The sequence below is a fragment of the Crinia signifera genome, chromosome 4, assembly GCF_055691185.1.
Source record: "Crinia signifera chromosome 4, ASM5569118v1, whole genome shotgun sequence".
NCBI classification, from domain to species: Eukaryota; Metazoa; Chordata; class Amphibia; order Anura; family Myobatrachidae; genus Crinia; species Crinia signifera.
In genome coordinates, this window is record NC_139220.1 from 210593228 (window position 1) to 210607799 (window position 14572).

The 14572-nt window shown below is 41.9% G+C and overlaps 1 protein-coding gene across 2 annotated transcripts in view; it reads right to left on the minus strand.

Moving 5' to 3' along the window:
* Positions 1–1817: 1817 nt before the first annotated feature.
* LOC146074951 (uncharacterized) overlaps positions 1818–14572 on the minus strand; it is a 40103-nt gene continuing 27348 nt past the window's right edge. The window contains exons 13-22 of one of the 2 annotated variants that reach the window (XM_083183697.1): positions 13963–14101; positions 12765–12863; positions 12186–12303; positions 11293–11347; positions 10567–10698; positions 10313–10492; positions 9939–10081; positions 5908–5989; positions 2477–2622; positions 1818–2138 (exon numbers count right to left, since the gene is read on the minus strand). In XM_083183697.1, the coding sequence (XP_083039823.1) occupies positions 2030–2138; positions 2477–2622; positions 5908–5989; positions 9939–10081; positions 10313–10492; positions 10567–10698; positions 11293–11347; positions 12186–12303; positions 12765–12863; positions 13963–14101 (1203 nt within the window). In that variant the 3' untranslated portion in view covers positions 1818–2029. Of the gene's footprint in view, positions 2139–2476; positions 2641–5907; positions 5990–9938; positions 10082–10312; positions 10493–10566; positions 10699–11292; positions 11348–12185; positions 12304–12764; positions 12864–13962; positions 14102–14572 lie in introns of both variants that reach the window. The other variant, XM_083183696.1, reaches the window with a different exon arrangement.

Genomic DNA, 14572 nt, shown 5'->3' on the forward strand with positions numbered 1-14572 from the left:
ACAATAAGACTCTCCACTTTCAAGCGTCCCCTTAAAACTCACCTCTTCAGGCAAGCCTATCTTATTTAAGTTCTACATGCATAACCCTCTGAGGCACTTATGTATTATATAGCTTCCCTTCTGGACTTGTAACTTGGTGGGACTGCTATGCTATTACTGGTGCCTGTGCTTGTGTTTCCCTCCTATATCCCTATAGATTGTAAGCTTGCAGCAGGGCCCTCCTACCTCCAAGTCTGTCTGTTGTTACCCAGTTTGTTTTATCACTGTCTACAATTGTAAACGCATCTGCTGCGCTATATAAGAAGCTGTAAATAAATAAATATAAGGGGAGAGGGGGATCTGTCATTTTGTGTGAGGGTTTGGGTACCTTGCAAACCCCAGTTATCTGCAGGGGCACGGTGGTTGCAGTGTTTCCCTACACTTTATTTCTCAGGCATTCATCCGGTAAAATTCCCCTTTCACCCAGCACTATTACATGCCCAATAAGTTGCTTATTTCTATATATAACATCAGGCAACTTTCGGATGCGTCAGACTCAATGGCAGAGCTTTACTCTCTGGTATACTATAAAAGGGGCAGTGTGCTTTGGGTGGGGATACAGTACATATGAATGACAGGAGGTCTGGATGCTGTCAGCCAGAATACTGACGCTGGCTTCCCGTAAGAGGGAATTTCGACAGGGTTCAGGTAAACATACTTATCTTGCCCCCTGTCCCTCCCTAACCGCCTTTGCCCCCTTCCTTCCAGCCTAACCCTAAAGTCATGTGTGATCCCCTTGAACAGCCCAAGACCTTCCTGGGAGTCTGGATCGCAAGCGATATATCTCATCCAAGCCCAGCAAGTGCTGCCAGAGGCTATCCGATCCCACAGATCCCACATACAGCACTTGCGAGCTAGGGGCTCTAATCACAGTAGTATGTGTCCATCTTAACTCCCCACTAGTGCCTAAAGGTGCCCACAGACGCATCAATTATCAAATGCGTTTTGTACTTTTTAAGCACAAATTGCATCTTATGTACAATTATTGGATGGTGTTTATGGGCTTGTGCGATGCGATGCGCGTTCCCGGGAGCCCGATATTGTATGTCTAAAAAAGTACGTGCTGCACGTACTTTTTAGACTACATCTGAAATTTAACATTACAAACATGGGTTCATACAATCACATCGCATGCATCCAAGTGCACATTGCATCGCAAGCTGGAAGAAAAATTGTATAGAACCATTGTACAGACAAAAACGCATAGCACAGTACAATTGTAGCGTCTGTGGGCACCTTAACCCTAACTCCCATAACCGGCTGCCTAACCCTAACCACCCTCGCTAGCACTGCTCACATACCTACTCTAGGGATTCCCGCAGCTGGGATAATGGATGTTGGCATTCCGGCACCAGTGTTCTGTTGGAAGACAGCATCAGTGGCTGGCGGCATCCAATCCAAACGCATCCTGTATGTCTCAAGGTGCAATGGATTGTGGGGGCCGAGATAGATCAGTGTACCGGGCCCCAAGATTTCTGTTGCCAGCCCCATGGAAGATGCCATGTATCTTGCAGACTTATCGTTCACATCTGCCTGTGTGCACATATGAAATGACTGACCCATAAGGTGGCTACAGGTAGCAGGTAAAATAATGTGAGCAACTTTTGCTTAGGCTAACATATTGGCGATTGGTAAGCGTGTATGCACAGTTACATCAAATCAGATGGTCGACTGAATGTTAGATATGTGGCCAAGTGTGTACCATACATTATTTATTTATTTTATTTATTTATTAACAGTTTCTTATATAGCGGAGCATATTCTTTTGAGCTTTACAATAGGAGACAGCGATACAACAAACAGGGTATTTACAGACAGTCAAAAGGTATGAGGGCCCTGCTCGCAAGCTTACAATCCATTACTTACATACACAAAAAGGGCAGGACAAAAAATTTTGGATTAGTCATTTCTTTTATTTTGTTAAATGTGAAGTCATTTCTCCATAAATGTGTTGCTCCAAACTATATTGATGAACTGTGGAGGCTCCTTCTCATAATGCAGGGAAAGGCTGAGACCGTGTGACACTGACAAGATTTCTTTGAAGAGAGGTAGTTTTTAGTGGTGATCCAGGGGAAGAATCAGATTGCTGTGACATCACACTACAAAACAAAAATGTGTCATATTACACAATCAAACGGCGGGGTAGTGCCTAACAGATTGATTGCTTATACAAGTGTTTTTCAAAGCTTTTTGAATCACGGCACTCTCGAGTATCAGAATTTATTTGAACGGTGAGGGATAGAATTTGCTTCTGTTTGCCCACGTAGTTTCTGATTGGAAGCCACAAGCACTGGTGCCTATTACATTGACCATACATTATTTGCAATGGTCCTTGACCACCAACCCAGGGCACACCTGCAAGTACTCCGAGGCACTCATGTGGTCAAAGACTTGACTGTCTCAAAGGACATTATGGTATATCAGATTCTGCACTCACCAGCATTCCTTGCACAAGTATCTGTGCACGTCCATCTCCTGTAGTTTAGGGGTGATCACTAGAGGTCTCACCTCTGTGTGGGTGTCTATGGTCTTCCTCTGTTTGGGCACGTGCGATGCAGCTCTGCCATAGCACAAAAGACCATCCTGGAGAGATAACCACATCTGATTCAATGAGGAGAGAAGGACTTCTAGAAATACATTAGGTAATAATCTCTGTGTGCCCCCACTTAATATTTAAATAATATTTTTTAAATGATTCTCTATAAATTTGTACACAATTCAATCCTCGCAGATATATTTTAAGTCAAACTAGTACCACACCAGTGCTGGCCACGATACTAATACTGTGTCATACCACCTCTCTCCTGATGATTTTAAAACTGTCCATGCTAATGATAATGGGCATTACACACAGCGCTGCCATCAGTTATTGTGGTACCCGGGACTGATAAAATAGTTAAGTGACTGTCAGCACCAAAGAAGAAAGCAAAATAGTACTTGAAGACTGATTACAGAACTGCTTATTCTTTGCTCACTATGGGCCTTATTCTGGTTCACTCTTTCTGACAAAATCCTTCTTAGATGGACAAAACCATGTGCACTGCAGGGGGGGCAGATGTAACATGTGCAGAGAGAATTAGATTTGGGTGAGTTATTTTGTTTCTGTGCAGGGTAAATACTGACTGCTTTATTTTTACACTGCAATATAGATTTATCTTTGAAGTAAAACCCCACCCAAATGTAATTCTCTCTGCACTTTTTACATCTGCCCCACCTGCAGTGCACATAGTTTTGTCCATCTAAGAAGGATTTTGTCAGAAAGAGTGAACTAGAATAAGGTCCTATGTCTGTGACATTTCTGCACCACATCTGGAGAGCTTCTCTGGGACTACACTACACCCTTATTTGCCATACGTAGCAATTTTCTGTGTACTTCTTTTGTAAGGTTGCACCATATTTGCCCCCCATAGCATTTCCCATCCATGGTATTTTGTTTCCTTAGCCCACCCTGTGTCTTCCTGGAGTGACTAATTACTGTATATGTTACAGTTCTGTACTATATTGTTTATCTAATTGTCTCCTTGCTACTGTTGCTTGCTTGACTTCCCCAACCAACCTATGCCCCCACCCCCTAAGCACAAATTGCACACTCATGAATATTTTTGCCATCATGTAGATCTGTCACCTACCAATCCTTCATTATTCTGACTGCTCTATGTCTTATGCTATTTCCCCACTGTTTGATTTTAAGGATACTCCATGCACCAGACAGGGCTTAGAACACACCTTAAACTGCAGTCTCATTCCGGAAAATATGACTGCAGTCTAAGGGATGACAGGGGACACAGCCACTGTGAACCGAAACATGGTGTCCTGCCTTCTGGCTTCACAGCTCAACTGCTCAGCCAAGGGGCTACCCTCAGAATGTGGGCTCTTCACTGTATAGTGAAGCATTTGCCGGCCTTGCCATGTGCTGGACAGCCACCCGCGTGCTGCCACCGACAGTTGTAGTTTTGTGATCATTTTACAACTCAAGCTGAATTAGGTCGACGATTGTGGGCTTTACATATTCTTTTTTTATGTCTTTGCTTTTTATGTATATTGCTGTATTACTTAAATCTTCTGTATTATGTGCATTGTTTTTAATGTCCTAATTGCCTTGAGTCCTATTGGAGAAAGAATGGTACAGATGGAGAACCTCTCATCTATTCCTTTAATAGGATTAAGTGAGTAATAGGATTACTCTTCTAATGCCCTACTGTATCGTTCTATGTATTGTATTGCAGCTGAAACAATAGGATAGCCATGGTGAGCCAAGCTGGGCCATGGTCTAAAGGTGCCCATACACTAGTAAGATTTATCTTCAGATCTGGCTGGTTGGAACAAAAACATGGCTATGGATGAGTGACAGTTTGTTAGTTTTCCAGCATTTCCAAGCAAATGGTCAACTGTCATTTGCTCTCATCCATAACCATGTTTTTGTTCCAACCAGACAGATCTGCAGATAAATCTGCGTGTGTATGGCCACCTTTAGGATGATAAATGAGAGGGGCTCCATCTGTATATTAATAATGTTTTGCTTTTTCTTTAATTATTATTATGTTTTGAAATATCAGGATACATTCCATTTACACATGTGTGATTGGCAATAGGAATACTGAGAAAGGTTTCATATTTGTACTAACAATAGCATTCTGGCAATCATTTAGTAGATGCAAGGCTTTTTAGATGTCTTTATCTGGACCAGGCATTAGGGAAATCTAGACAACATTATTAATTATTTAAACACCAATCAGTTTAATCTGTTTTTCACCCACACAGCCAGCAAACTGCTGAAAGTGTTCATTGATCTTGTAATCTTAGTAGATCAATCACAACCTCTTTTTTTGTCCTAAAGGAGTACACTCTATTAGCTATTTGATTGACACTTGTTGGCAGAAAATGTCTTGGTTACATTCAATACAAACAGTATTTTTTTCTGCATTGAAAGAATTGTACTTTGAACAAATTCCAACAAAATAAAACCTGATGTTTTTGCTCTAGATATGCATCCAAATGTGCATGTTTTAGTCCTACAAATGTGTATGATTTTGCACTGTGTGTGCATCCAACTGCACAAGTTTTTGCACTATTTATGTGTTGAAATGTGCGTGTTTGCTCTTTATATGCATCTGAATACACATATTTTTGCTGTGCTCATGCGTCTGAATGCGCACGTTTTTGCTCTGCAAATATGTCCATGCGCGCACATTTGTGCTCTGAGTATTGAATGCACATGGTTTTACTCTGCGGATGCATCCAAATGTGCATGCATTCTGGTGGTCACTGCCGGCAGATGCAGGTGATCCGAACTGCATGGAATTGCAATTCTGATAGCTGTTCCAGGGCAGTGACATGGGGTTTCTCTATTGTCCGATGGTGTGGCTGTTGTCCGCTTGATTGGTGCAGCTATTTGTGCACCTAAGTGGTTTAGTCACAGCTGGTGGACATTTCTGTAGACTGCAGCTTTAGTATAAATTCCCAGTAGTGACTGCAGAAAAGGTCACAGCTACTATTGTCCCCCTCTGAAGCAGGCCCATAATGCATTTTTTTTCTAATATTGAAATAGATATTTATAATGTTGACAGAAATTCATTATTGAGAATTATTCCTAGAAATATTACCCCCAGACTACACTCTGAACTTTGGGCCTGATTTCTGTATCTGAGTCTGCTCATCTATGCACCTGTGCCACCCCAGCCCTCCAACCACAAGAGTAGTCCTGATCAATAGTAATCAGTGGTGTCTCCATAGGTGGGACTGTAGCACAATCCAAAATTCAAATCTGAACACCACACAATGCTCTTTATCATCACATTAACCTCCAACATACACCCAAAAAGCTGTTGTGGAATGTCAACACATTTCCTTTTTAGCCACTGAATTTACCTTGTCCAGTGAGGGGAAAGCAGGATGCAGAAGTGCCTTACAGCGAAGGCGGGTTTGTTTGCGAGTCTCCATTGCTGATGAGCTAAAAGAAATGTTAAACATAAAGCATATGATATAAGAAATCTTGACTCTAGAAATCAGTTTGTGGTTTAGGGCGGGATGCTATATAGCAGAAATGCGGTAAAAACCCCGTTTTCGGGGTTTCTACCGCATCTCTATATGCTATATGGCGCCTCCGCAGTGTCAGCGCTGCGGAGGGAATCGCCAGCTAAAGCTGGCGAATCCCTGCAGAAGCCTATGGGCTTCTTACCGCAGCGCTGTTTGAGGGATCCGTCACGGATCCCTCCCAGCGTGCCCTGCGGCCGGCGCCGGGGTCTGCGCATGCGCAGATGGACTCCCGGGTCACAGACCCGGAAGTCCAGCGCCGGCACCGCATCGCAAGGGACAGCTCTTACCGCAAGAGCTGTCCCTTGCATGAATAACGGCATATGTTATAGCATATGCCGTTATTAAAAATGCGATGTCCGGCGATAATGGGCGCGGATGTTACAACATCCCGCCCTTACTGAGAGAATTTGACTTGAACACAGCCATGTCCGTTTCTGTGTCTTGTGCCAATCGCCGGTCTGAGACTTTGGGCCTTATTTTAGTTGACTTTTCTGACAAAATTCTCCTTCAATGGACAAAACCATGTGCACTGCAGGGGGGGGGGGGGGGGGCAGATGTAAAATGTGAATAGAGAATTAGATTTGGGTGCGTTATTTTGATTCTGTGTAGGATAAATACTGGCTGCTTTATTTTTAAACTGCAATATAGATCTCACTTTGAAGTAAAACTCCACCCAAATGTAATTCTCCCTGCACAAGTTACATCTGCCCCACCTGCAGTGCACATGGTTTTGTCCATCTAAGAAGGATTTTGTCAGAAAGAGTGAACTAGAATAAGGCCCTTTGTGCAGATGCTGCTACAAAGCCCTTGAAAGAAAGAAGTAATAATGCCACTGTAAGTCATTGGTACAACCTCACCTGTAACACTGTGTCCCCTTCTGGAGGCCATATCTCCAGAAGGATATAGGGGGAGATTCTCTAAGAATCTCCGGCCCCCCTTCGCCACCCATCGCATTTATAATTATCGCATATGTTGTAACATATGCGATAATTAAGGCAAAGGACAGCTCTTGCGTTAAGAACTGTCCTTTGCGGTGAGAGTCACCGGGTCCCAGCAGGTCCCGCCGGCTCCCCCCTCCCTCACACACCCGGCGCTGCTGCTGCTGCGCCGGGCTCTCCTCCTCCCTGCACCTGGAAGAGGATCAGTGCTGGGAGGAGGTCACAAGTCCGGGCAGCACATCTCTGTGCTGCCCGGACACAGGTGAGGGGGGAGGGGGCTATGCGGAGCGGCGGGGGGTCGGCGCAGGGCGGCGGAGGGTTGCGGTAGAAGCCCATCGCCAGATTTTTCTGGCGATGCCCCCGCCGCAGTAACCCGGTGGGGGATGCTTACAGCATCCCAAAATGCGGTAAAAACCCCGATAACGGGGTTTTTATCGCATTTTTCGCTTAGAGAATCTCCCCAATAAAGCCATATCTCCAGGATATAAAGCCATATCTCCAGAAGGATATAAATACATTAGACACAGGACAAAGAAGGGGAATGAAAATGGTGCATGGCCTACATCACAAAACGTACCAGGAAAGAATAAACAATCTCAATATGTATAGTTTGGAGCAGAGAAGGGACAGGGGGACATGATATATATGACATTTTCCAGGAAAACATTCTTCTGAAAGGAAGTAGTAGAACACAAGGACATGCACCGAAACTGGAGGGAGGTAGGTTTGTGTGAAATCTGATGAAAAATTACCTCACTGAAAGGGTAGTGTACAAGTGGAATAGCCTCCCATCAGAGGTGGTAGATGCTAAGACAGTAGAGCAATTTAAACAGGCATGGGATGGACGGTAATGCTATAGCGGTTCGACCGGGTGTAGATTGACCATGTTATGGTCGACCACCCTTAGTCGACAGCTGAATATAGTTAGTTGCTGCTAGAGCGGCAGTAATGCCAGTTAGACGCCAGAAGATGATCGGCTGGACCATGGTCGACAGGAGTTTTTCACCCTCAACTTCTATGTAGGTGATGAAATACTGATTGGTGCATCTTAAGTCTTTAGACACCACTGTCGGTCACATCATGGAAACATGCACTGGCCATATGTCCAGTTTTGCCATCCAAGTGTGGCAGTGAGTGATTGAGTGTCTGTGTGCAGTGCCACTTTTGCAGACACTCCCTTAAATTCCCATAAAATGAACCATCTCCATACATACACTAAGCCACCTCATTGTCACCGTGCCCAGGAACGGCCACAACATTATAGACAAATTTCTGAGTCGGCACATCTACCATGTGCCTTAAGGGGCACACACAAGGGGCGAGTTCAGCCCCATTTCTAAGCGATATTACACTAACTGTATGTACAGATGCATTGAAGTAAAAGAAAATCACTCCAATACATAAGAAATAGGCAGTTTGTGTGACTCAGAATCAGCCGTTTAATGTACTGGATTAACAACTGTAACGATTGGTCTTCTCTGAGAATGAAACAGGTCAGTGGACATCCTGTAGCTCAGCGTTTTTCAACCACTGTGCCGTGGCACACTAGTGTGCCTTCAGCTGTTCTCAAGTGTGCCCCCAGATCTAGAGATGCCCAAACAAGTTTACAGCCACCACCAGTTCAATTGTAAAAAGCCCATTTAATTATTTTTTTTTTGTTACCTGTGGGGACCAGTGTAATTGTTTTTTTATAGGTTTGGTTTTTCTCCTATGGGGACCAATGTGTTTTGCCCTGTGGGGATCTCATCTTACATAGGTGGACATGTCTAATCTGGTCTATAGACAATTATATCAGCAGCCAGCACCCTGGAAGGACTAATCAGCGGCTTTTGGATTTACACATGTATACTATCCCGGATAAGAGCTGTATCCACGACTCTGTTAGCTGATTTTATGCACTAAAAACCCCTCTCATTACCTGGGCAAAATATCCCAGTTTACTAGACCCATGTTTGTTCCATGTAGCCGTTTCCTCTGAGCCCATTCCCGGGAATAGCCAGCAATGTAAAGGGGTATATGGGGAATTCTGTGGCCATTGCACACTTGAACTGGTGCAATAAGGGGTCAGTTGTTTGTGTGCTTCCAGTCATATCTTTGGACTTCCATTCACGTACTGATTTCATAGGGATATGGTGGTAAGATCAACACTGGATAGCCAACTTACTGTTCGGTGGACCTAAGTCTAACTAATGGAATAGTGGGAGATTTGTGTGAACCTCTATGTTGGCTCCCAATGTTAAAGCCTCATGTGTCTCATTTCCTTACAACAAATTGCTCTTCTAACACCCAGAAACCTGTAAGACCCAGTATTATTCTGCTAATGCTGATGTACCACAAGTATAGACTAATATAGCACTATGCACTGAAAGATGAAAGGAGTTTTATGCCCTAAATGTATTTCAGTTAAAAAAAACCTGAGTGTATTAATCTGCCTGTGCTGATGAAGGGCGCCTGTCCTTGTATTTTACTTCTAACACTGATACATCAGCACTGCCAATTACTACGTTTCAGATTGTCACATACTGCACTTCTGTGGTGCTGCACCTGTGCATATACCTGGTCCTTGAGTGATTGTGTCCTTTGCTTTTTGTAACCTACTATAAGGGGGCTCTTTGGTAATGACAGGGCAGCGAAGAGCAATGAATGTATAAGGGGATAAGTATAAATTGGAATATGAAGGCAGAATATTGAAACCGATACCCTAAAATAACTCATGGTTGCCTGACAATCCAAGGACTGAATAACATTGTGTTGCTGCTCCGCAATGAGAACATATTAACTATAAGTCCTAGCGTATATTCATAAACTCTATAATCTATTACAACCATGGCACTTGAGATGCATGCAGCGCACCAACATGTGATGTACATACTGTAGATTCTCCCCACAGTGACAGGCAGAAGGTTGCCATGCTCAGGGCATTACCTTGCAGACCAGGAAAGTACAGGTTTGATAAGAAATATGCCACTTTGATCCTGCACTCCTTGTAAGGTCTTGTGTACAGCTGCTGAAAGAGTGATCCGTTCCTCCTGGCTCTGCTTCATCTTTCCCTTCCAGCGAAGGAAAACCTGCAGCACAGACACATTCTCAAATATAAAAATATAATACAACAGAGTATTGGTGTCAGTGCCAGGACAGGCCCTCCTATACAGACACTGGTGTATAGTCTACATTTACTAAGTATAGCAGCATTTTAGCATTAATAATCTAGCATTATTGATGCTGAAGATTGTTTAGTATCAGATATGTGAATGCAATGACAATATTTATAGTGGTATTTTTGGCAAGGCAAGCATTACCTGCTGTTTCAGCTTTTGCAGCTTACTGAGGGAGGGTGTGACCTGAGGTCTGAGGAGACATTGCTTATGTAAGAGGTTCTCAGCCCTTTTCCAGGCAATATGCAGGACATAGCCCCAAACCAGTACCCGTAATCTCTCCTGGCGCATCATGCTGTATGCAGACATCACTCTGCTTGCCTCCTGTGAGGACATAAGCTAATGAGTGTTTCAGAATGACAATAATGCAGCTTGTAAGCCCACAATGGTGTCCTCACCTGGTATAAATTAATTGGTATCTTGCCCTGGTATCTTGCTCGCTGCAGTACTCGTCTGTTGTGTTCTTCATCAAGATGGGTAAAGATCAGTGAGGGAGTATTGCCAGAGTCATGCCTGTTGAGGGAACTCACCTAGGCACACAGAATACATTCCATTCCTAATAACATTATAGTACAATGTGATTTTGTGTATTAAGCAGTTATCTGGTGAAACTAATACATCTGTAATTCCCACTGTTGTGTTTCATAAGACCAAAGCAAATGAATGGTCCAATGTGTAATATTGTTTAAATAAAGTGAGAATATACAATTAGGATTATTTTTACTTTACCATTTGTAATTCACTTTCATTTTCAAAAGTACTCATGTTTAATTATATTGATTTGATTCATAATAATATTTTAACATTGGTTCATTGATTAAAAAATAAATCATATATCTGTATTATCAATTGTATCACAGCACCTAAAAGTTGAGAGCCACTGACATACAGTGCACATTTAGCAATTCATCCTGAATTGAATTCAAATGCAAGTTGCAACAATCAATAGATGAAGTAAGATTTCAAAAATGTCATCAACGTAGCTATATTGAGGCTAGCTACCTTACAAAGTCATGCATCAGATAATAAAGGCGGTATATATAGACAGCTAACAATGCTGAACATGTGGCATACTTCTAACCATGCCAAGTACCCTCTAAAATGTATGCATCCTTGCTACTTACTGGAAGATTGTCACAAGTTTGGGTTCCATTTTCTGTATATTTTAACAGCAGATGGCTGAAATAAAATTAACTGTTAGTAAGAAACTGATAGATACAGTATAGAAAAATATGTAATGTGATCACTTAATTTCTCCTTTATACTACATATGCACCTACTCAGTCAGATGACTATGCATGTGCTGGTGAAGAGTGCAGGGGAAGTATCCAGTGGATCCCTCTCCCGGTAATTTGCAATCTGTAGCCACAATTCTTAAATGTTGATCTAGCAAGGAGATGATGTCCCTTGTATATGGTGGTTTATGTCTTCCATAACCCAATTTTGGAGACTTGTGTAGGGTAGGCCCATTACAAGGTAAATTGAATGTATTCTATGGTAGATACTTTATGGGCCTCATAGTGCTTGAGAAATGTGCTCCACAAACACAGCATTTTTTTCTGAATGGGGCACCTGTGTAAATGTAGTAGGGAACCACTTCCATGGTTCCTCCTACCCCCATGACCTAATTGTCATGTGTGGTTGGGTCAGGATTGGAGAAACTAACAACAGCAGATAGGCTTCTGACATGGGAAAGGAAAATCACCAAGAGAAACAAAGGTGCAGCATGAAGATCAAAGATTATTGGGCCTGTTATTATCCAGCCATGATATAGATGGACAGCTTGAGACATCACCAGATAAATGTAACCGTCCTTCATCAGCAGCGGGCCACAGAAACATGGAGGAGACGTATAGTTACACAAGATGTTGGCTGCAGTATTAGCTGATTATTGCACAGGAGCTGCCTCCAAAGATGTTGTGTACACTGTGCCCACCTCTGAATCAGGCCCAGAATACTGAGGTAATCAAGAAATTAATATATATTTCTATGACAATATTTTACCAGCATTTCATACCTGTTTTTTTCAGTCATATTGTTTCCATTTGTTATATCAGCATCTTGTAAATGTCCGTCACTTAACAGCGTGTGCTCAGGGCTCTTTCTTTTGGTAGTATGTAGAAAGCCATGCAACACTGATGGGAAATATATATTTATGTATGGTGTATAATATATATATATATATATATATATATATATATATATATATATATATATATATATATATATATATATATATATATGATGCACCCCTACTAAAACATCAGGATTTGCAAAACCATGTAATACCCCAACAATGTAGGCTTTAATTCCAGAAACAAAACAACTACAGGTATGTATATTAGTAGACCAGTCACCGCATTCTCCCCACATACTGTATGTATTTGGTAATCAGTTATGCCTACAGCGCAATACAGTACAATTATGCTGCAATGTGCTACAATGCAAAAAGGAAATCATTGTATGTAAGAAAGAACCTCCCTGGCATATTATGATGTCACATTCATATACTGCTCTGTAGTAAGGCCACCCTACACATGCACAGCCAGCCGCCTTGCCATATATCTAGTTGTGTGCAGCAAAGAACAACCTTTACCTGCCAATGTGTTTTCCAGTTGTGTAAGATTTTTAGATATTCCATCTCCATTATTGTCTTGTGTCCCTTCTGTTAAACCATCAGCCAATGATTGAAAGCCTAAAATAAAAGGATAGTTGTGTGAGCAGGCTAGTGGGGCAAGGAGGCAATAACTTGGTTAATTATATATATATATATATATACATATATAATATATATATATATATATATATATATATATATATATATATATATAGGACAAGAAAAGGTACCTTTTCAGTGCGCTAGAAGTTGTGGGCGGGCAGCAACTTAGTTAGTCCCCCCTGTTAGTGGGGGAATGGTGAAAAGATAGATAGCAAGAAACAGAGTGCGCCCCTAATTGGCAGTGTCCACCACCGGATGTCCAAATTATAATACAGCTATTTAATACAATATTTTAAAAGACAATAAAACACTTTTTTCATCCGTATAGAGATATTGATTCAGTTCAGTTAAAATGCAAGGAAAAACCCAACGCGTTTCGTTGATAAACGACTTCCTCAGGGGTAGCTTTCCGTAGGCAACTTAACCTTGAATGCAGGTGTTATAGCTCCAGATGTCAGAAGTTTTCTGACCCAATATGGAAGGGGTGTAAAAAAGATCCTTTGTAGATCTTAATCTGGATGCGTAACCGCATCTATGAAAATAGTCAATTCCTCCATTGAAGAACGTTGCCATTTTGTGTAAGAAATTTAAACTGAGAGATCTCTGTCCACCCTAATCGGTAGCCCTAATAAACGATCAGAAGATCAAAACTCCGCTCATACTGTATACAGGAGATTTCTCCTATTTTGGATTGGTTCATCGCCCCTGATGAAGTCCTAAGGGACGCGGATCTACATTATATGTGGCACAAGTGAAAAAATCTAAAACAGTGAAAATGAAAATGCATTGCTGGACAAACCACCAATAAATGTTTACTTGCTTTTATCCATTTTATAGATTTATTATATGTAAAGCCACTTAGTGGTACACTTAGCGCACCCCTATTCATTTCTTCTATCCTTATCCCACTTGTACCTTTACTAACAGCAAGGTATTATAGAGGTGCTGCTTGTCTAAGCGCAATATTGGGGCCACAATCTTCTTCCCATATATATATATATATTTATATATTTTAATATTAATCAAATATAATACATTTGATATTGCTGTAAAAATAATTTCACCAATCACTCACCTTCAGTAATAAGCAGGTCTTTTATTTCCTGCACACATTTGTGCAACCTTTGCGAGACCGGCCATAACTGTGCATGCTGGTCACAGCTGCCCAGGCTTGTCACGGCTGAGACTTCTTCTAGATGGGGTATCCATTCTGCCTGAGCAACACCAAAATGAAAGGTCAGTTAGCATTTAGCATGCAGTTAGCATTAGTTTGATGCAATAGGTGAACAGCGCACTATCTGAGTCGGGGATTGGTAGTGTGTGCATAGTCTAATTTGAAGAAAAGAAGAAAAGAGAGATTGGAGTTGTGATAATGCAAAGATATTTATTTGTAATAATATAAATTAATAATAATTGTGTATATTAATGTCAGTTTGGATCCAGTGGGTATACTGGATCTGCGTCTCAACAGGAGGGTCAACCTCCTGTTGAGACGCAGATCCAGTAACAACAAATTTTAAACTCTGTACAAATTATGGATACAAGTAGAGGAAACCTGTTTCTGATGGATCTCTTGCACCTGGCATGGGGTTGGTGCATGTGCTTATATGAATGATGGTACTTTGGGCAGCTAGTGTGAAATCACTCGCCAAGACATCTCTCCGCTTGCAGAGACACAAGCCCCC